Source organism: Microcaecilia unicolor, chromosome 3 (assembly GCF_901765095.1).
Source record: "Microcaecilia unicolor chromosome 3, aMicUni1.1, whole genome shotgun sequence".
Taxonomy (NCBI): domain Eukaryota; kingdom Metazoa; phylum Chordata; class Amphibia; order Gymnophiona; family Siphonopidae; genus Microcaecilia; species Microcaecilia unicolor.
The window spans coordinates 224,664,143-224,687,656 of NC_044033.1; the positions used below are offsets into that span (position 1 = coordinate 224,664,143).

Here is a 23,514-nt window from a genome sequence, read left to right on the forward strand (position 1 = left end):
AGCTGGGTATGACATTTGAGGCTGGCAAAAAATGTTTATTTCTTTTTTTGGAGTGGGAGGGGGTTGGTGACCACTGGGGGAGTAAGGGGAGGTCATCCCCCATTCACTCCGGTGGTCATCTGGTCAGTTCGGGCACCTTTTCGAGGCTTGGTTGTGAAAAAAAAGGGACCAAGTCGGCCAAATGCTCATCAGGGACGCCCTTCTTTTTTCCATTATTGGCCAAGGACGCCCATCTCTTAAGCACGCCCTCATCCCGCCTTCAGTACGCTGCTGACATGCTCTCGGGAACTTTGGTCGTCCCCGCGACGGAAAGCAGTTGAGGACGCCCAAAATCGGCTTTCGATTATGACGATTTGGGCGCCCCTGAGAGAAGGACGCCCGTCTCCCGATTTGTGTCGAAAGATGGGCGCCCTTCTCTTTTGAAAATGCACCTGATAGTCACTTGATTCTTCACTATGTTCCTGTCATTTATTTAAGTTTTCCTTCTAGCTTTCAGATTAAAGCTTGTTCATTGCTTAATAAACTCATCACAGACAAAAAGCCTTCCTTTAACTTATCAAAAATAGTTAACATTCATTCAAAAGAACATAAGCAACTCTATGGAGAATAAAGCACTTAACTGGCATGAAATTCTCATTTCAAGTGTCCATTTCTAACTGTGTTTCACAGTAACACTGCTGCTTCAGAGAAATAGGACCAAAATATACCTTATAAAAAAATGTTGTTCGTTCTTGAATTGCATCAAAATCTTTAAGCCATAGACTCTTATTTCACAGTGGCAAGAAAAACAAGATGGTGCTTAGCTTTAAAAATACTGGGATAACAATTATTAATTAGTTTATAGTTTATTAAAACACATTATACCACTCAAACTGACATCACAGAGCAAAGCAGTGTGCAGGCTAAAACTGAAAGATGGAAAGGAGCTCCATTTATGACAGGACAGAGATTGATAGATATAAAGAAAATTAAAAGGAGAGGGGTAAAGAAGAATTAGAGAAGATACATGTTGGACAATACAGAGAAAGTGGGACCTCAATCGAGTGATCACGGTTAGCTTGTGTTGCTATAAACCTGAATAAAGAACCAAGTCATCAATTTATATTTAATTTTTTTAATGGCAAAATACTATGGTGATCATGATTATAAGTTTTGATATTGACTCCCAAAGTAAATTAAGGTGTGGTTATGAGATATTTTACCACATCTTAGAAACTAACTCCCACAATCTCTGGAGGACAAAGATAATTCTGAATTAATTATATTTTTGACAGATCAGCTATACTTCTCAGAACCCTTTCATGAGTGATGTTAATACGTTTCCATATTTATATCAGACTATGACCAGCATTCTTAACATCATTACTGGGATTGTGAAGTTACTAAAACATTTCAATTGGACCTGGGTTGGTATCATCGCACCTGATGATGACAGCAGTCTGAGGTTTGTCCAGATCCTGAAAGAAGGGATTGAGCAGAATGGAGCCTGCATTGAATTCATAGAAATATTCAGTCACATCTATGCTTTCTCACAAAAGAGATATGGTAAAATTAATGAGACTATTCGTAAATCATCAACTAATGTGATCATTGGTCATTTTAATACAGAGAATACATGGAGTGTGTTTGGGGAGATCAATATTCTGGAGATACCTGGCAAGGTCTGGATCACCACAACTGACATTGATTTTCAATTAATCTATCCAGTGGAGCTTAGTTTAAAGAATAACACCTTGGTATTCACAGGAGTAAAGAAACATATTCCAAGCTTTTTAAATTTTATACGCGAGGTAAATCCTATTATGTTTCCTAATGATAATGTAACTACATATTGGTGGATTGGACTGTGTGACAACAAGTGCTCCCAAAGCATCAAAAAAGCCTGCAGTACAGATGAATATCGTTACTACATATTCCCCTGTATCTATACCCACTTTGCCAACAGTTATAACATTTACAATGCTGTGTATGCCCTGGCACATGCACTGAAAGACATGCTTTTCTCTGGCTCTGGAAAGACCACCATGTGGAATGGAGACCACCGGAGATTATCAGATTATTTGCCTTGGAAGGTAACATAAATTTCTTTTTCTAAAATAAATTTTTAAGGGGCCCTTTTACTAAGCCACGTAAGTGTCATCGCGCACCCAAGGCGCGCCAAAATGAATTTACTGCATGACTACCACGTGGCTCTCATTTTTGGTGCATGTCCAATACGCGTATCTGATTTATTTTCGGACGCGCATATCGGACATGCCAAGTGGCACTTGACGGGTGTAGGTCATTACCCCCTGGTTACCGCGATAGTCTTTACTGCTAGGTCAATGGCTGGCAGTAAGGTCTCAGACCCAAAATGGACACGCGGCAATTTTGATTTTGCCGCACATCCATATTAGGCAAAAATGTTAAAAAGCCCTTTTTTACAGGCGTGCTGAAAAATGGATCAGTGCACACCCAAAACCCACACCTACTCTACCACAAGCCATATTTCAGTGCGCCTTTGTAAAAGGACCCCTAAATATATTAACAACACACCTAAATGAAAAATGTATAGCCTGTATCCAGAGAGGGGGGAGAAGGGGGGAGAGAGAGGGGGGGGGGAGAGAGGGGGACAGCAACTACTTCGGGTTTAAGGAGGTATCATGTGTTATTCCCTCAAGTGTCCAGCTGCTCAGAGCTAGGGTTACCATATTTTGTCCCCCAAAAAGGAGGCCACATGCCCTGCCCCCACCAATCCCTCCCCGCCCCCTTTCACACCCACCCACCCCCTTTTACACCCTCACTCTGCCCATTTCACATTTTCCCCTCCTCCCTGTCACACACCCCGTCACCCCCCTCCCCTTACCACTGCCCTGGTGGTCTAGTGACCTCTTCCGGGCACGAAAGAGCCCCCTCTTTCCTGCCCGGAGCACTGCCCTGCATGCATCCTTCATATTGCTGATCTCGGCGCCGATTCAAAATGGCCAACGAGAGTTGAAGTCTCGCGAGGTCACTGCAACTCTCGGCGGCCATTTTGAATCAGCGCCGAGATCAGCAACAGGAAGGATGCATGCAGGGCAGCGCTCTGGGCAGGAAAGAGGGGGCTCTTTCCTGCCCCGAAGGCAGAAGAGGTCACTAGACCACCAGGGCAGTAGTAAGTAAGGGGAGGGGAGGCTAGCAATCTGCCCATTTGTCCGCCCACCAGCCTGCCCGTTTGTCCAGAAATCCGGACAAATGGGCAGATTGGAAAAACCCGCCCGGTTGCCCGGACATGTCCTCAAAAAGAGGACATGTCCGGGTAAATCCAGACATATGGTAACCCTACTCGGAGCACCTTTTCATACCCTAGATGTGATTGAAACAGGTTTAAGTAAGAATGTCCTTTTTAGATTTGGATACTTTTTCCTGTTCAGTTATTGCTTTTGACTTCCTGAGCTTGGGCCCTCCCTAGTCCTGCCCCAAACAGATCCACAACACACCCCCTTGCTATTTGGATGTACTAAAGTGTTGGCTGTCCCTTTTCTGCCTTTGCAAAATCGGGATTTGGACCTTTCAAGCACATGAAAGCCCATTTGGGTACTTTGATAGGTCTATATGCTTTGAAAATAAGCATTACAAATGCTGCAGGCAATGTTCAGACACCCTATATAACTGCAAACTACTAGTGGTGTGCATTCAGAATTTTTCATTTTGGTTCATTTTATTTTGTGGATTTTTTTCATACCATTTTGTTTCTCACTAGTGTTCCTCATTTGCATTCTTTATCCGTTTTTTTTTTTTAAAGATGTTCTTTTGGCTCTAATAGCCTTTTTCATCTCATCTTTTGACCGAGCTGGTTGTCATTTGGCCTTTCCTCTGTCTTTCTTAATAACTGGGACACATCTGACCTGGGCTTCCAGGAGGGTTTTTTTTTAATAACATTCATTTATTTATTTATTTGTAGCATTTGTATCCCACAATTTTCCCACCTATTTGCAGGCTCAATGTGGCTTACATTTGCCGTAATGGCAATTGCCATTCCGGACTACAAATATGCACATGGTTTTACAATCAAGTGCGTACAAACATGGTGAAAGAATACATTGTGATCTTGCGTACATATTAGTACATGGTTTTACAATCAAGTGCGTACATACAGTGGCGTTCCTGGGGGGGCTGGCACCCGGGGCGGATCGCCGATGTGCCCTGCCTCCCCGGGTGCAGCGCCCCGCCCCCCTGATGCAGCGCGGCCCCCCCCCCGGCGAAAGGACACCCCCGCGAGGGAACCCCCCCGCCAGGTGCACGCCGCTGGGGGGGGGGTGCCGCGCGCGCCTGCTCTCCGTTGGTCCATGCTTCTTCTCTGCCCTGGAACAGGAAGTAACCTGTTCCGGGGCAGAGAAGAAGCATGGACCAACGAAGGACAGGTGCGCGCGGCACCCCCCCAGCGGCGTGCACCCGGGGCGGACCGCCCCCACCCGCCTCCCCCTAGGAACGCCACTGCGTACATACATGGTAGAAGAATGCATTGTGATCTTGTGTAGTGTCGGCATTGTGTAGTTGCTCAGGTGAGGACATTAAGGTGAGAGTATTAGTGTATGGCAGTAAAGTTAGTCGGCATTTTGTGGTTGCTTAGTAGTCGATATTAGATTAGAAGTGGTATTATTTGTTCATTTCTGATGTTATGTCTTAATCTTTGCAGATGCTCCTTACTGACTCTTTAAAACCATTTTTCTCCTTATATGATAGTCACCCTTTTGAAAGTAAGATAGGAACATGGGGTCAATAATTAAAGTCAGTCAGTTGAGTAAAGCCCTCTTTTACTAAGTGCCGATAAGCCCAATGCGGGCTTACTGCTCGCTAAACAGGAAGTACCGCCGGGCTACTGCAGCAGCCTGGCAGTACTTCCCACACCTAATGTGCTGTCATTTCTGGTGCTACAAAACTTTATTTATTTTTATAGTGCAGAGTGTACCCTGTGGTAATGGGGCAGTGCCGTGCGCTGCCTGGTTACCACTGGATTAACGCGGGAGGCCTCAATGGGTGGCGGTAAGGGGTCCCCCTGAAATGGCCGCATGGCAAGTGCTTTACTTGCTGGGAATAAAAACCAGGATTCCCAAAGTCTGGACCACAGTGATAGTGAAAACAAAGCAAAGTTTATTGAATGGCTCGACACAACGTTGTGTTTCGGCCACAAGGCCTACATCAGGAGTCTACAAATAAAAACATTATATAAGAATAAAATACAAACATAACATGTAAAACACAGACAAAGACTTAAAACATGAAATGCATATGTGAACATAAAATAAAATAAAAGCGCAGTCAATATTTAAAAACATGAATGCATATATCACTAGACATCGAAAGATGTCTGTAAGAATGACTTATACATGAAAATGTTGAATCAACCGGACATTTCTTCTTTTTTTTTAATGCTAACTCTTTGTGATATCGTCTAGTATTCATGGGTTCTTTTTACATAGACCACCTCAATTCATCATTTCTGGATTCTCATCTACTTTGGATTTAAGCCATAAATCATCATTTTCCATCATTGAGTTTTGCTTCATGCATACAGGTCAGTGTTCTTTTCATTTGTACTTTTATCCATTGTACTCTATCTTATTTTTGACATTTATTTATAATACTTATTTTTATGTCATATTTTACAGACTCTTCCATGGTATTTTTTAGTTTTTAATACATACACACACATAATGATGGCTGCCATTCATAACAACACCACCCAATTAAACACGATTGTGATACATTTTCATGTCTTTTAAATGTCCAGTTGATTCAACATTTTCATTTTCATGTATAAGTCATTCATTCAGACATCTTTCGATGTCTAGTGATATGAAAAAAAGATAGCATTAGAGGCAAAAAAGCATAGTAAAAAAAAATTTGGTATATTAAAAGCAGGAAGCCGGCAAAAGAATCAGTTGGGCCACTGGATGACCGAGGGGTAAAAGGGGCGATCAAAGAAGAAAAAGACGTAGTGGAGAGATTGAATGAATTCTTTGCTTCGGTCTTCACTGAGGAAGATTTGGGTGGGATACCGGTGTCGGAAATGATATTTCAAGCGGACGAGTCGGAGAAACTTACTGACTTCACAGTAAACCTGGAGGACGTAATGGGACAGTTCAGCAAACTGAAGAGTAGCAAATCTCCTGGACCGGATGGTATTCATCCTAGAGTACAGATAGAACTGAAAAATGAGCTTGCGGAGCTACTGCTAGTGATATGCAATTTATCCTTAAAATCGAGCGTGGCACCGGAAGATTGGAGGGCAGCCAATGTAACGCCCATTTTTAAAAAGGTTCCAGGGGAGATCCGGGAAATTATAGACCGGTGAGTCTGACGTCGGTGCCGGGGAAAATGGTAGAGGCTATTATTAAAAACAAAATTACAGAGCACATCCGAGGACATGGATTACTGAGACCGAGTCAGCACAGCTTTTGTGTGGGGAAATCTTGCCTGACCAATTTACTTCAATTCTTTGACGGAGTAAACAAACATGTGGACAAAGGGGAGCCGGTTGATATTGTGTATCTGGATTTTCAAAAGGCGTTTGATAAGGTACCTCATGAAAGGCTACAGATGAAATTGGAGGGTCAAGGGATAGGAGGAAATGTCCTGTTGTGGATTAAAAACTGGTTGAAGGATAGGAAACAGAGAGTGGGGTTAAATGTGCAGTGTTCACAATGGAGAAGGGTAGTTAGTGGTGTTCCTCAGGGGTCTGTGCTAGGACCACTGCTTTTTAATATATTTATAAATGATTTAGAGATGGGAGTAACTAGCGAGGTAATTAAATTTGCTGATGACACAAAGTTATTCAAAGTCGTTAACTCGCAACAGGATTGTGAAAAATTACAGAAGGACTTTACGAGACTAGGAGACTGGGCGGCTAAATGGCAGATGATATTTAATGTGAGCAAGTGCAAGGTGATGCATGTGGGAAAAAAGAACCCGAATTATAGCTACGTCATGCAAGGTTCCATGTTAGGAGTTACGGACCAAGAAAGGGATCTGGTGTCGTCGTCGATAATACACTGAAATCTTCTGCTCAGTGTGCTGCTGCGGCTAGGAAAGCGAATAGAATGTTGGGTATTATTAGGAAAGGTATGGCAAACAGGTGTGAGGATGTTATAATGCCATTGTATCGCTCCATGGTGCAACCGCACCTTGAGTATTGTGTTCAATTCTGGTCGCCGCATCTCAAGAAAGATATAGTAGAATTGGAAAAGGTGCAGCGAAGGGCGATGAAAATGATAGCGGGGATGGGACGACTTCCCTATGAAGAAAGACTAAGGAGGCTAGGGCTTTTCAGCTTGGAGAAGAGACGGCTGAGGGGAGACATGATAGAGTGGAGTGGAACAGGTGGATGTGAAGCGTCTGTTCATGCTTTCCAAAAATACTAGAACTAGGGGGTATGCGATGAAACTACAGTGTAGTAAATGTAAAACAAATCGGAGAATATTTTTCTTCACCCAATGCGTAATTAAACTCTGGAAGTCGTTGCCGGAGAACGTGGTGAAGGCGGTTAGCTTGGCAGAGTTTAAAAAGGGGTTAGACGGTTTCCTAAAGGGCACGTCCATAAACCACTACTAAATGGACTTGGGAAAAATCCACAATTCCAGGAATCACATGTATAGAATGTTTGTACGTTTGGGAAGCTTGCCAGGTGCCCTTGGCCTGGATTGACCGCTGTCATGGACAGGATGCTGGGCTCGATGGACCCTTGGTCTTTTCCCAGTGTGGCATTTCTTATGTACTTATGAATGTTAGACATGCCCCCAACAGCTATCATACTTCCTTGCACTTTCCACATGTTGACACTGGATGTTAATGTGTGGAAAGTGCAAATTCTTACTGCACTTCAGTAATCATGCCCTAAATGAGTTATTTGCTTTGATTTTACCAAGATATATGTAAGAGAACTACCGATGCCAGAAATGGCATTTAGTGATGATGATTCAGATGAAGTGAAACAAATCTCAGTGAACCTGGAAGATGTAAAAGGTCAAATCAACAAACTAAAGATCAGAAAATCACCTGGATCAGATGGTATACATCACAGAGTTCTGAAAAAAAATGAATAGGTAAAGTAAACACGGATTTAACCAAGGGAGATCTTTCTGTACCAATCTACTACATTTTCTTAAAAGCTTCAATAAATTTGTGGATAAAAGTGAGCCAATTAACAGTCTTCCTAATATTCAAAGCGATTTAAAAGGCCCTGAGATGCTCTTGGACATTTAAATTTCTTGTCCATAGCTAACTGCAAATATTCAGTGGCACTTAACCCACTAGTGCCACTGAATATTTGCATTTAGTGCCTGAGCTGAAAACAGCTAACTTATGGGTGTTCCAGGGCCTGAGTTGGCATTTATGTGGTTAAGTGCTGATATTCAGCCCTTAAATGCATAAGGTAACTGCATGAACTGGACCACATAAAAATCAGTTCTTTCTTATGCAGTTAACATACTGGGACAGACCGAAGGTCCATCAAGCCCAGCATCCTGTTTCCAACAGGGCCAATCCAGGTCTCAAGTACTTGGCAAGATCCCAAAACAGTACAATACATTTTATGCTGCTTATCCTAGAAATAAGCAGTGGATTTTCCCCAAGTCCATTTTAATAATGGCTTATGGACTTTTCCTTTAGGAAGCAATCCAAACCTTTTTTAAACCCCGCCTAAGTTAACTGCTTTTATTACATTCTCTGGCAACAAATACCAGAGTTTAATTACACATTGAGTGAAGAAATATTTTCTCTGATTTGTTTTTTTTATTTTATTTATTACATTTGTAGCTTCATTGCATGCCCCCTAGTCCTAATATTTTTGGAAATTTTATGGGGTTAAGGGCTGAATATTGCACTTAACTACATAAGTTTTAGCAAGCAACATATAACTGGATAGTCTGTGCCGGTGTCCAGACATGGCCCAGCATTGAATATCTGAGAATACATGAAGAATGGACAAGAAAATGCTGACTGCCGCTAGCTGAATATCAGCTATAGTGTATCTAGATTTTCAGAAAGTAATTGACAAAGTCCGTCATGAGATACTGCTAAGGAATATTTACAAAGCCATGAGACAGGAGGCAGTGTCCTATTGTGAATTGAACAGTGGTTTAATGATAGAAACCAGAGAATAGGGTTAAATGGCTAATTTTCTTAATATAGGAAGGTAAATAGGGAAGTACCTCAGGGATATGTACTGGTACTGGTGCTTTTTAACATACTTATAAATGATCTGGAAATGGAAAGAATGAGGGGCCCTTTTACTAACCCGCGTAAGCGTCTACATGCACCAAAATGGAGATACCGTCCAGCTACCACGTGGCTGTTGCGGTAATTTCATTTTTGGCGCATGTCTGAAAAATAATTTTCATTTTCGGACAAGCATTTCAGACAAATACCAAGTGACATTTGACGCACATAGGTCATTACCGCCCGGTTACCGTGTGAGTCTTTACCGCTAGGTCAATGGCTGGCGGTAAGCTTGGAGACCCAAAATGGACACGTGGCAATTTTGATTTTGCCAGACATCCATTTTCGACAAAAATTTTAAAAAGGCCTTTTTTACAGGCACACTGAAAAAATAGATTGATGCACACCTAAAACCTGCGCCTACACTATTGCAAGTCATTTTTCAGTGCACCATAGTAAAAGGACCCCTGAGTTGATCAAATTTGCAAATGATGCAAAATTGTTCAAAGTTGTCTTGTCCTAGTGAACCTTTGAGAGACTACTACTAATATTTAACATTTCTAGAGTGCTACAAGGGTTACGCAGCGCTGTACAGTTTAACAAAAAAGGACAGTCCCTGCTCGAAGGAGCTTACAATCTAAAGGACAAAATGTCAAGTTGGGGCAGTCTAGATTTCCTGAGTAGAGGTATAGTGGTTAGGTGCCGAAGGCGACATTGAAGAGGTGGGCTTTGAGCAAGGATTTGAAGATGGGCAGGGAGGAGGCCTGGCGTATGGGCTCAGGGAGTTTATTCCAAGCATGGGGTGAGGCGAGGCAGAAAGTGCGGAGCCTGGAGTTGGCAGTGGTGGAGAAGGGTACTGAAAGGAGGGATTTGTCTTGAGAGCGGAGATAATTGCAGATAAAAGTAGACAAGTGCAAAATGATACACATAGGGAAGAATAAATGCATTGACTAAATGACGCTAGGATCTACATTAGGAGTCACCACCCAGAAAATAATCTAGGTGTCATTTGATTTTTAATATGTGTCACCATGAGTGAACATCAGACTGACTAACAGATTACAAATGTTCTTATACAAATATATAAATAAAAAGAAAATTGGCAGTTCCAGGCATTCCTGAAAATGTACCCTTTATTTTTCAGCTTCATCATTATCTGAAGAATGTGCACTTCAAAAACATTCTGGGTGAAGAGATCAGTTTTGATGGAAATGGAGACCTGCCCATTGACTACAGTATTATTAATCTGATCTTTCTCCCCAATGGGACAGTGAAATATGAAATTGTTGGAAGTTATAAACCCTATGCTTCCTCTGGGGAGGATTTCACAATCAATGAAAAAATAATAGTGTGGGAGGCTGCATTTACCAAGGTTAGAGAGATGTAACATTATGTAAAATGCCTCATAAAACAGGAGGAATCGCATGATGTTATACAATGAAGAGTACAACTTCTGCTTCATGATTGGCTTTTGCAAAATTCTAATGGGTCAATATTCAAAGTTGTTTAATCAGGCAGGAGAGGTTCCTTGACAGTTAAATCATTGTTTAGGGCTATGTGCTGAAATTTAGCAGCACTTAACTGGTTACTGCCGCTGAAGATCAGCACTAACCACTAAATTCGCCCAAAACCCCTCTGCGAAAAACTACACTGGCTCCCAATCAAAGAACGCATCGCTATCAAAATCTGCACCCTGGTTCACAAAATCATGTACGGCGAATCCCCGAGTTACATGATAGACTTGATTGACTTACCAATTAGAAATACATCCGAATCAACACGGTCTTATCTACATCTGCACTACCCAAGCTGCAAAGGACTTAAATACAAAACAACTTACGCATCTAGCTTTTCCTACATAAGCACACAACTGTGGAACGCACTACCAAAAGCCTTGAAAACGACGTACGACCACCTAAACTTCCGGAAATCACTAAAAACCAACCTGTTTAAAAAGGCATACCCTACCGATCCAACTTAAATGCCTAATCTCTGCAACACAACCAAACTAAAGCACGTAATGGACATAACACAAGTCTTCAGTTCTCCGATTCCCTAATGTGGCTGTGCCACATGAACTTGATCTTACCACGCAAGCCAAACCACCACAAGGGTGGAGGTACACAAATTCCTACGAAAAGTAGAATCTGAGGAAAGGGGGAGTAGGAAGAGTAGGCTCTTGAGCAACACCAGTAGGCGACGTAGATAGGAACAATCTCTTTATTTAAATATACACTCGACTCAATAAAAAGATTGTTCCTATCTATGTCGCCTACTGGTGTTGCTCAAGAGCCTACTCCTCCTACTCCCCCTTTCCTCTTGATCTTACCACAACATCACCCTGTATTTGTTCACACCGGAGCCTGCAAAGGCCTCTCCGGTACTATGTAAGCCACACTGAGCCTACAAATAGGTGGGAAAATGTAGGATACAAATGTAACAAATAAATAAATAAATTCAAAGGGGCCCATTTATTAAGGCATGCCAAAAAATAGTCAGTGCTGGTGTTTTGGACGCACGCAGGACAATTTTTTAGTGCTCCTGGAAAAAAGGCATTTTTTTTGTGGCCGAAAATGAAGGTGCCTCAAAATTAAAACCGGCGCGCGTCTATTTTCGGCCTGAGACCTTACCGCCACCCATTGACCTGGCGGTAAGGACTCATGCTTTAACCGGGTAGTAAGTGTAGTAAGGGTAGTAACCGGGTAAGCGCCACACGGTACAAAATAGAAAACATTTTCTACTGTGTGTTTCGTATGTGCATCCAAAAATGAAATTACCACCCGGGGCACGCGGTAGCTGGGCGGTAGATCTATTTGACGGACATTGGATGTGCGTAAGCACCTATGTGCCTTAGTGAAAGGCCCCAAAATCGGGTATTTTGTCAGCGGTCTAGACGCAGAGTCGGTACTTATGCGTTTGTGTTAATATTTGGCACTTAACCGCCTAAATTAACTGGACAAATCAGACTGCATAAAGCTCAGTCCTATCTATAGGGTGAGCCAAAGAAAGTGACCCCATAGAGTTATGTGCTGTTTTCTTAGCAACGGATTGGAATTTCAAAGTGAAATTTTACAATTTATTTGCTGCTACTAACTGTGCATAGTGGAATTAGATTATCTTTAAACACGACAAAGTTACAGACTTTAAAAGTATTTCAGATCAGAATGGCCATCATGGGCAAAGTGTTGGCAGATGATCTGGACAGTCTGATACAGGGACCAATCGACAAGGCTGTTAAGAACTTCCCAAAGTGACTGAAGACCTGTGTTAAAGCTGGGGGTGGACACTTTGAGCATTCAAAGTGATTGCAAAATTCTGACATATTGTTAATTGTATCATTTGAACAATGCTGTTTTACAGTGTTTTAGCATGAACATTTTTAACGTGCAAAAATCAATCGGTAGTAATACTAAAATGTCAGTAACATCAACATAGCTTAAGGTAATTAAATGTTGTTTAATAGTAATATGTAAGTATGATGACTAAAGGGTCCTTTCACAAAATGGTTGGCTACCCAAAAATACTAGGACTAGGGGGCACACAATGAATCTACAAAGTAGTACATTTAAAATGAATCTGAGATTTTTTTCTTCTTCACGCAATGTGCAATTAAACTCTGGAATTCATTGCCAGAGAATGTAGTAAAAGCAGTTAGCTTAGCAGAGTTTAAAAAAGGTTTGCATGGCTTCCTAAAGGAAAAGTTTATAGACCATTATTAAAATGGACTTGGGGAAAATCCACTGCTTATTTCTAGGATAAACAGCATAAAATATAATGTTCTTTTTTGGGATTTTGCCAGGTACTACACCTGGATTGGCCACGGTTGGAAACAGGATGCTGGGCTTGATGGACCTTTGGTCTGTCCCAGTATGGCAAAACTTGTGTAGTTCCTACCCCTAGCACACACCATTTCTGGCACTACAGGACTTTTTAAAGATTTTTGTAGCGTCCGGAACGTAACCGGCAGTTGTTGGGATGTACTGCATGCTACCCAGTTACCACCAGGTTGCGGGAGGCCCTACCGCCATCTCAATTGGTGGTAGTAATGGCTCCCCTCAGAAATGGACAGCTGTGGTAAAGGAGGCCTCAACACACATCAAAAACATGCATTGATGCTAGCACAGGCCACCTTTTACCACAGCTTAGTAAACGGGACCCTGAAATAAGTACTTAGAATTTCTCATTGAATTTCAAAGTGGTTGCTGAGAAAACTGCAGAAAAACTGTAGGGGGTTACTTTTTATTGCTTCACTCTGTATATCCAGTTCGCTTAGATGGTTAAGTGTTGAATATTGCACTTAACCGAATAAGTGATAGTTGATCACAAAAAACACCTGAATATTCAGTGCCAGTGCCCGGACATGGTCCAGCACCGAGGAATAGCTCCAGCAGCAGCCATAAAAGTCTATCCATAATAGTCTATGAATGGAAACTGGGTTTGATAGCTCTGCATAGTGCATGGGACAGTTTGTCAATCATTATGTATTCTGATTTCATAGATTGTTTTCCCAGATGATGGAATATTTATTTATAGATAACAATAAGAAGGGAAAATAGCACAAGAGTGGCCAAAAGGAGTCATCAGGCAGAAAGTGAATTAGATATAAGGTGAGCCCTGATATAAATACTCCCAGAAACAATTTCCCTTCTTTATACAAAATCTATATTGGAGCATTCCATTGATTTGTCTAACTCAAAGAAGCAGTAAATAACTATCATTTTCTATTGATATGGTGATAATCTCAACGAGATTAACAAAGAATAGACAGATGAAGAAATGTTTACAGAGATTAGAAAAGCTGGCAATTTGGGCAATGCTGTAATAATGGACGATTTCAATTACCCCAATATTGATTAGATAAATGTTACATCAGGGAGTGACAGGGAGATAAAATTTCCAGATGAATTAAATGACTGCTTTTTGGAGCAACTGGCCCAGGAACCGACCAGAGGTGAGCCATTTTGGATCTGGTCCTTGGTGGTGTGCAGGGGAATAGTATGAGAGGTGGCGGTGTTGGGTCCCCTGGGAAGCAGTGATCATAACATGATCAAGTTTGAGCTACTAATGGGATGAACCCACAAAGGAAATCTACTGTATCTGCATTTAATTTTCAAAAGGGCGACTATAATAAAATGAGGAAAATGGTTAAAAAGAAACTAAAAGGATTGTCTGCTAAGGTTAGGACTGCATTCAGTTCTAGTCGCCGTATCTCTAAAAAGATATAGCAGAATTAGAAAAGACTGAAAGAAGAGCGACCAAAATGATAAAGGGGATGGAACTCCTTTGGCATCAGGAAAGGCTAAAGAGGTTAGGGCTCTTCAGCTTGGAAAAGAGACAAATGAGTGAAGATATAATTGAGGTCTACACAGGGCAGGTGCTAGGGTTTCTGGCACCCTCCTGCAATCTATTAGTCAGCACCCCTACCCACCAGGGGCAGGATCACTATGGCTCCGCCCCTACAGTAGTCACACCCACAGTTTCCACACCCCTTTTACCAGCCATGGCATCATTGAAAATATTACACCAGTATAGAAGAAAAATAGCTTGTATTTTTTTGTTTTCATTATAAATAATTTCTGTAAACTGTTACAGCTCCAGCATACCCAAAATGACACAAACCAGATTAGCATACAGACCAGGAATTAGGAGGACAGTCTTGCCAACTCTGAAAAACAATGTGTTATCAAAATCTCAGAAGCTAATAAACAGATTCCTATTCAGACACTTGGCCTTGCAGTCACACATGCAGAACAGAGATAGCCCCTCTTCAAATTCTTCAAAAATTAACCTGAAATCCTAAGAAGTTAGACTCTGCATGCAGCACAATACCAGAAAAACAGAAAGAAACACATTGCTATACATTGCAAAATAAGACAGCAGATGTAAATTCTCAAAGTGCACATATTCCAAACACTAAAATGAAAATAAAATGATTTTTCCACCTTTGTCGTCTGGTGACTGTTTTTCTGATCCATGCCCAGCGATTCTCCTCTACCCTCCCCCCTTCCATCCATGTCCAGCGATTTCTCCTCTCTCCCCTGTCCTCCCCTCCCATCCATGTCCAGCGAGTCTCCTCTGCCCTACCCTCCCATCCATGTCCAGTGACTCGCCCCAGCCCCCACCTGCCCACCCTCTTCTCCCCCAACATTCCCCATTTTGTTCCTGCCCACCCTTACGGAAATAGGAAATTATGTTAGAAGAAGGCAGGACACAGAGGGAACGAAGGGAAGGTTAAAGACGAGCAGTGCTTTCACTGATACAGCCGCTGCAACTGAGGTGAAATAAAAAATTTAACCCCCCCCCCCCCCAGGGCGGCGCAGGAAAATGAGGGCTGTCGGGGAGCTGAGATAAGCAGTGGTAAGCATGGCTTGTGGCGCCCTCCAGAGGTCAGTGCCCCCCTGCCATGCTAACCTCGCTTACCCAGTTGCGCTGGCCCTGGGTCTACAAAATCCTGAGTGGTGTAGAACGAGTAGAAGTAAATCGATTTTTTACTCGTTCCAAAAGTACAAAGACTAGGGGACACTCAAGGAAGTTACATGGAAATACTTTTAAAACAAATAGGAAGCAGTATTTTTTCACTCAACGAATAGTTAAGCTCTGGAACTCGTTGCCAGAGGATGTGGTAACAGGGGTTAGTGTATCTGGGTTTAAAAAACTTTTGGTCCTGGAGGCATTTTCCTGTTTTATGTCTCAGAATTTAACCAATGGTGACTTACATTTCCAAGCATTATGACAATACAACTTGTGCTAGTACCCCTTAAGATATGTTAACATTCAAATAACGTGCATTATAGCTATAATGCAGCTTGATAATTAACCCTTAAGAGGCATAATTATTAATATGTGCTACTGTTAACATGCCACTTTACCACTAACATATGCAGGCCCCATTTTATGCAAACAGAATCTGTTACTAATAACTGGGGTTAACAGTCTGTAGCCCTCTTATCCTCTGGTTACTTTTTCACTCCAAGGGTACCCCTTGACCTTGCTAGTTCCCTTGAAATACATTAGTATAATTCTTGACACAAGTCTCTCTTTTAGTCTCTAAATTTCCTCTGTTATTTAATCCTGTTTCTTCTCTTTATGTACCATTTGTTCTCTTTGTCCCTACCTGACGAGAAGTCTTGTGCCACAGTTGAAGGATAGGTTGAAGGTTGAAGGTTGAAAACAGAGAGTGGGGTTAAATGGGCAGTATTCACAATGGAGAAGGGTAGTTAGTGGGGTTCCTCAGGGGTCTGTGCTAGGACCGCTGCTTTTTAATATATTTATAAATGATTTAGAGATGGGAGTAACTAGCGAGGTAATTAAATTTGCTGATGACACAAAGTTATTCAAAGTCGTTAACTCGCGACAGGATTGTGAAAAATTACAAGAGGACCTTACGAGACTGGGAGACTGGGCGGCTAAATGGCAGATGATGTTTAATGTGAGCAAGTGCAAGGTGATGCATGTGGGAAAAAAGAACCCGAATTATAGCTACGTCATGCAAGGTTCCACGTTAGGAGTTACGGACCAAGAAAGGGATCTGGGTGTCGTCGTCGATAACACACTGAAACCTTCTGCTCAGTGTGCTGCTGCAGCTAGGAAAGCGAATAGAATGTTGGGTATTATTAGGAAAGGTATGGCAAACAGGTGTGAGGATGTTATAATGCCATTGTATCGCTCCATGGTGCAACCGCACCTTGAGTATTGTGTTCAATTCTGGTTGCCGCATCTCAAGAAAGATATAGTAGAATTGGAAAAGGTGCAGCGAAGGGCGACTAAAATGATAGCGGGGATGGGACGACTTCCCTATGAAGAAAGACTAAGGAGGCTAGGGCTTTTCAGCTTGGAGAAGAGACGGCTGAGGGGAGACATGATAGAGGTATATAAAATAATGAGTGGAGTGGACCAGGTGGATGTGAAGCGTCTGTTCACGCTTTCCAAAAATACTAGGACTAGGGGGCATGCGATTAAACTACAGTGTAGTAAATTTAAAACAAATCGGAGAAAATGTTTCTTCACCCAACGTGTAATTAAACTCTGGAATTCATTGCCGGAAAATGTGGTGAAGGCGGTTAGCTTAGCAGAGTTTAAAAAGAGGTTGGACGGTTTCCTAAAGGACAAGTCCATAAACCGCTACTAAACGGACTTGGAAAAATCCAAAATCCCAGGAATAACATGTATAAAATGTTTGTACGTTTGGGAAGCTTGCCAGGTGCCCTTGGCCTGGATTGGCCGCTGTCGTGGACAAGATGCTGGGCTCGATGGACCCTTGGTCTTTTCCCAGTATGGCATTACTTATGTACTTATGTACAGTTCTCTGTGCCTTTGTAACCTCAAAACTGGATTACTGTAAAATTATCTATTCTGGTCTCCCTTTCTTTCTTACACAGCATTTATGATCATATTACTCCTCTTCTAAAGCAACACCATTGGCTCCGAATTCCCTGTAGGATTAAACACAAAATTCTGTTGCTAACGCATAGAGTCTTCCATTCTGGGATTCCTCCCTACCTCTCATCTCTCATTGTGCCTTATCGATCTGCTTACACCTTGAGTTCCTCCTTTGGTAATCAGTTATCAGTTCCCTCTGTTCATTACTCATGACTGCAATTGACTAGACACTCAGCAATTTTTTTCTCTTCATTGCACCCTCCTTCTGGAACTCTCTGGCATCGAATCTAAGAGCAGGGGTCTCTTCTCTCTGTTTTAGGGCATCCCTAAAAGCTCATCTTTTCTCTTTACCATTCTCTGAAGTCCCTTGTCTGGGATATGTTCGGGGCGAACAAGAACAGATACAGTTCCCACTTGCCTCACTTTTATTCTCCTTCTTTCCTCTTTCATCCTGTCAATATAGTGTAGTTTTTTTTTTCCTTTCTTATCAATGCCTGTTAGATTGTAAACCACTTTGATTCTTGTCCTGAAAAGTAGTATATCAAGTACAAAATAACATAAAAATAAACATAAAATAACAGATACTTTTAAAGTAGTTAAATATTACTTCCTATGAAAAATAGCTGGCTAGAATTTAGCTGTTCTATGGGTAGATAACAAACCTCTAAGGCAGTAATTTATGATATCCAAAGAACAGGTCTGAATTGGACAGAAAAAATTTGCATTTTATAAACTGCAGTCCATTGCCATTTGAAGGTAGACATTTTTTTTCAATTCTCAGACACCTCCACAATCCATATGCACTCAGAGCTGTTCTCCTGGCTACAGGAAATTACCCAGAGAAGGAAAGCCTGTCTGCTGCTATGACTGCATTTCCTGTCCAGATGGAGAGATCTCCAATCAAACCGGTGAGTGATTAATAGCACATGAAAGTTTCATAATGGCAAGTTCTTCAGTGTGGTGCCTGCTCTGTGAAATTCATAAGAACACAATAAAAGTAATTTTGAAAGAAGACCAACAGACCATCCACAAGACCCTTTCTTTTCATCTTTTCCCCCAAAGGTCCATGACGGGGACGCACATGAAGCCAGTGCAACAATCACAACCTCCAAAGATCTTCCCTATTTTGTATCCTCCACTCCCATCTACTTCACTGTCCAACTGTGACAAAAAAATCCCTTGTCCTTCCCAAGGCAAAAATTCACATGACCCACCCCTATCATCTCTCAAAGCACCAACCCTACACCTTAAAGAGTAGGATGGGTGGGCTGACAACCTTTTCCACCCAATTCTCTAACCCCAATGATAACTTCCCACTCAACTCTTCTTCTCCACAGCTTACCATGACATTGCATTGGCTCCCTTGCATTCCGCTAGACCAATCCTCTTACCCTTTTATACCCAGCTTGTTTTCTCCTCCCATGCTACCAAACACACTCCAACATATTATCTTTCATCCTACTTCTCAACCTCTCATGCCCAACTCCCCTTCCCTACTTTCAATACTTGTAAAACTGGAGGTGCTAAGCTTGACTGTGTTATGGTATCACTAGCTGACTCAGCCCGGTGACAATATCAGTAGTTACTGCTATTCAGTTTGGCCATTTATTTCAGCTTAATGTTCCATTGAATTCACTAACCTGTGGGATTTTATTTCTGCGATGATGACTAAAACAGCTTGTGATCAATCTCACGTGCTGCACTATTCGTAGTGGTCAGAAGCATCAGGAAGATAAACTTCTTAAACAGACTGGATACTATTGTCCAGCCCCGTTTCTTAAAGGGCATTATTTTATTCTATTCTCTAGGATTTATATATCACAGAATCCCAAGAGGTCCAAAGCTGGGTACAATAGTATCACATTCCTAATCAGCATTAAAACAGTTGCAAGCGCCAAGTAAACTCACAATAGCAACATTAAAAATAAACTAAAAAAAAATCATAAACTTTAGTTGCATTAGGATCTGGGATCAGTCCCCAAATTTGGATGACCTTTGTTGAATCCCAGGGATAGGCCGTTTCTTCCTTTCTCCTCTGTACCTCAGGAGGGAAGCAGAAGGTTCTCTGTTCCTTCAAACTGTACTATCAACAGGGCATTTGCTTAAGTGGCCACTATCTCCTGTATACTCTTGAGTCACTCATAGACTTTTAGTATACAAGCTTAAGTAGTACATCATACAGTCAGTATAGTTTCTAGGTTACAAGGTCAAGGCTTAGGCTTGAATGGTCTCCCCATTATAACTAGAATCAGAGGCTAGGAAAGCCAAAAGCATTATTCCTGAGTGAATCACGTTTTTCTAGTCAGTGGGAGTTTCCCCCTACAACCAGGGTCTCCCACTGATTATACCATGTCACTTCCCACTTCTCCCTCTTTCTGGAAAAGGCCAGAATGTCCAGAAAGTCAGATCGCGCTTATCCTTCCTACCACTTAGGTCAAACAAAAGATATTATGCTATTGGCGGCAGCACCCACACTGCCAAGCTATAAAGCATGTACATGACAATATTCTATAACATGGTGTCTAATTTCTTGGCACTGACCCAATCATGCCCTCCCAAGTCCACACCATAGAAATTATGAGCTCAGTATATAGAAAAGGGTGTAAGTCAGTTTTACCCATACCTACAAATTATTGTCAGTCAGTGCTTGTTAAACCCAGTTATTGATACTTATCACCAATTAATGGCCAATGTAGTGAAAATTAGTTAAGTTATGTGCATAAATGAATGTATTCAATAAATGTGCACCCAACATTAGGCACCATTTATAGAATTGGGGGGGGGGGTGAGGGGGAGGTTGTGCACAAAAAAAATCAATTGTCTATATGCATTCCATATTGGAATGCCCTCCCGCAGCACCTCAAAACTCAGGTGGACCACTTCTTCTTCGAGAAACTACTGAAGACTTACTTATTTGCTAAAACTTACTCCCTCAACTACTCTGCTGATTGATATGCCCTTCATGATCCCCTCCCTGCTTAGTTTCTATTGTTAGTTGATGCTCCCCCTGTTTACTCCTTGTTCTCCCTGCACTATTTTCTTACATTGTATACTTTCCTGTCTTTTTTTTTTTTTTTTTACTTACTGTAAGCCACATTGTGCCTGCATGAGTGGGAAATTGTGGGATATAAATGAACCTTAAATAAATAAATAAATAGATGTGATGAAGTCTTATCAAAGTCAAGTCTGTACTTGAAAATTCCTTGTTGGGAACTTACCATAGGTCCCCTGTACCTTTAGCACAAAGAACATACAAAATGTACTACAAATATAATGCCATTCAATCAAAGCAGCAAATAATATCAGTAATAAATCAGTAACAACATATAGCAGACAATTCTGTAACAGGGTTTCACTATTTATGCACCAAAATTCTCAAACTATATATCTAGGCTTTCTTTCTCAATTGTAGAGTTCTTGCAAATGTTGGAATTCTTTATGGTTAGAAGAAAGGGGGAGGAGGGGAATGATGTACAGGTTAGGACATTCCATTTTGTGCAAGTGCTTTATTCCCCCAAAGTAAAGATGTCCTCAGGAAGCCCCTTGTTAATATGGTAAAAGTGCATTTTTGATGAACCCCACATGTACTTTGAAGCCATTCTCAGACTTAATCTGAGAAGTGGCTTTGAAAATTCTCCGTTAAATCACATCAGCACTTGACTGGTTAAGAGCAGATATTCAGCGCATAACTGGCCAAGATAAATTGCATACATGGGCAGATAAAACTCAGTCCTATCTTTGGGACCCTTTTATCAAAGTGCGGCAAGGCTTGTTGTGCTGTAATTGTGTTCTATCTCCAGGCTCCCAGAAGGAGCCCAGCAGTAGTTCCATTGCCCGCCACATGCCATTTCTGGCACATCCAAATTTTTATATCAATGTATATCCTCTTTATGTATTTAGTTTAAAATGTAATCTCCATTGATTGAACACTGAATTTATGTATATCCTCTCTTTCGTAATTTTTTATAATATTTTATCTCGTTTTTTTGTAATGATTCTTTAATATATTTGATCTTCAGCATTATATTAGCATGGTTATGCTTTTGATGTTTTATGATATCTTATATCTCATAGTTGTTCCTCTTTTTGCATATCATATCTATGTATATTTTATTCATGTATTTTTTTACTGTTTTTGTTTATAGACTCCTGATGTAGGCCATCCGGCCGAAACACAACGTTGTGTCGAGTCATTTTTAATGTGGAATTTTGTTATTATTATTTGTTTGAATATTATTAAATTTTGTTTATTTTAAACTTAACTTCAGGTCCAATTATTGGATAGCCTGGCTCATATTCCCACCTTTTTGTTTACACTTTACGTGCCGTGGGATCTATTGAGTTCTCCACGTACGTGGATTCTCTTTAGACATCCAAATTTTTAAAACAGGAGGCGGTAAGGGCTCCCCAGGAAACTGTCATGCAGCAATTGTTTCACTTACCACATGGACATTTCCTTCCTGACAACCCTCCCCCCCTTTTTTTTACCAGGCAGCGGTAAAAGGGAGCCTTGGTGTGTGGCAAACCCGAGCACTAAAGCCACTGCAAGCCACCTTTTACCACCGTTTGGTAAATGGATCCCTTTATGTGAAGTGTCATAATTGGTTAAATGCTGAATATAGCACCTTAATGTCTATGATTTAGCCAGCTCCACAAACCAGGAAATTCATTTCCGAAGCCTGGATATGGCCTGGCATTGAATTTCTGGATATAATTCCACCAGTGGTCAGCAAAATGCTAAGCACCACCATCTGAATATCAACTCCTATATCTTTTAAAAATTAAGAGCAATATTTAGCCACTTTTCTAAACTGATGCTATTTTTGAGATGCTAAGAAAATATTCTTTCTTCTTAGATATGGACAATTGTATGAGATGCCCAGAGGATCAATGGCCAAATGAAAACAGAGATGTCTGTGTCCCAAAAATCATAAGCTTCTTTTCCTATGAAGAACCTTTGGGTATCGTTTTGATGCTTATCAGCATTTTCTTTTTTCTCATCACTGCTGTCATTTTGGGAATCTTCATTAATTACAGAGAAACTCCCATTGTGCGATCCAACAACCGGAGCCTAAGCTACATTCTCTTAGTTTCCCTCATGCTCTGTTTTCTCTGCTCATTGATATTCATAGGACATCCTGAGAAGGTGACCTGCATTCTTCGACAGACTGCCTTTGGAATAACTTTCACCATCTCTCTCTCCTCTGTCCTGGCAAAAACAATCACAGTGGTCATGGCTTTTCAGACCACTAAGCCTGGAAGCAAGCTCCGGAAATGGATGGGTTCCAGGGTCTCATACTCTATAGTCCTTTCCTGTTCCCTTCTTCAAGTCCTCTTTTGCCTTGTCTGGTTGGGAACTGCTCCACCATTCCCACATCGTAACATGCAAACAGAAGATGGAACAATTCGAATTGAATGTAATGAGGGGTCAACAATTGCATTTTACTGTGTTCTGGGTTACCTGGGATTTCTAGCTGGTATCAGTTTCATTGTAGCTTTTCTAGCAAGAAATCTACCTGACAGTTTCAATGAGGCCAAGTACATCACCTTCAGCATGCTGGTGTTCTGCAGTGTCTGGGTGTCTTTCATCCCAACATACCTGAGCACTAGGGGCAAGTACATGGTAGCAGTGGAGATATTTGCTATCCTGGCCTCCAGTGCTGGAATACTGGGGTGTATCTTTATTCCCAAGTGCTACATTATTCTGCTGAGGCCTGATAAGAATAACAGGAAGTATATCACAAAACATAAATAGACTTAAACTTCCCTGAATTTTAAAGGAAAGCTAAAATAATAACAAATTCCTACATCCCAACTTGTATACAGTGCGTTCAATATTCAAAGCCAGCTGTACATTCATTATCCTCAAGAGGGCTAAACAAGGGTAGGATGGGAAATTATCTTAATAATGGCAATACTCATCACTATTTGAATAGCTTATAAAAGCGGTTCCCAAAC

The 23,514-nt window shown here is 41.4% G+C and overlaps 1 protein-coding gene across 1 annotated transcript; it reads left to right on the plus strand.

The window, feature by feature from the left end:
- Positions 1 to 1,340: 1,340 nt before the first annotated feature.
- Positions 1,341 to 23,311, plus strand: LOC115464420 (vomeronasal type-2 receptor 26-like). The gene is made up of 4 exons (XM_030194802.1): positions 1,341 to 2,072; positions 10,322 to 10,549; positions 18,338 to 18,464; positions 22,413 to 23,311. The coding sequence occupies exons 1-4, from the start codon at positions 1,341 to 1,343 to the stop codon at positions 23,309 to 23,311; spliced, it is 1,986 nt and encodes a 661-aa protein (XP_030050662.1).
- The last annotated feature ends 203 nt before the right edge of the window (positions 23,312 to 23,514 follow it).

Bases quoted from the DNA above. Each gene is read 5' to 3' on its own strand.
- LOC115464420 (XM_030194802.1), top strand. From the start codon at position 1,341: ATGACCAGCATTCTTAACATCATTACTGGGATTGTGAAGTTACTAAAA. The intron at 10,550-18,337 runs GTTAGAGAGATG...TTCAATTCTCAG, and splicing joins GGGAGGCTGCATTTACCAAG to ACACCTCCACAATCCATATG. The intron at 18,465-22,412 runs GTGAGTGATTAA...CTTTCTTCTTAG, and splicing joins AGAGATCTCCAATCAAACCG to ATATGGACAATTGTATGAGA.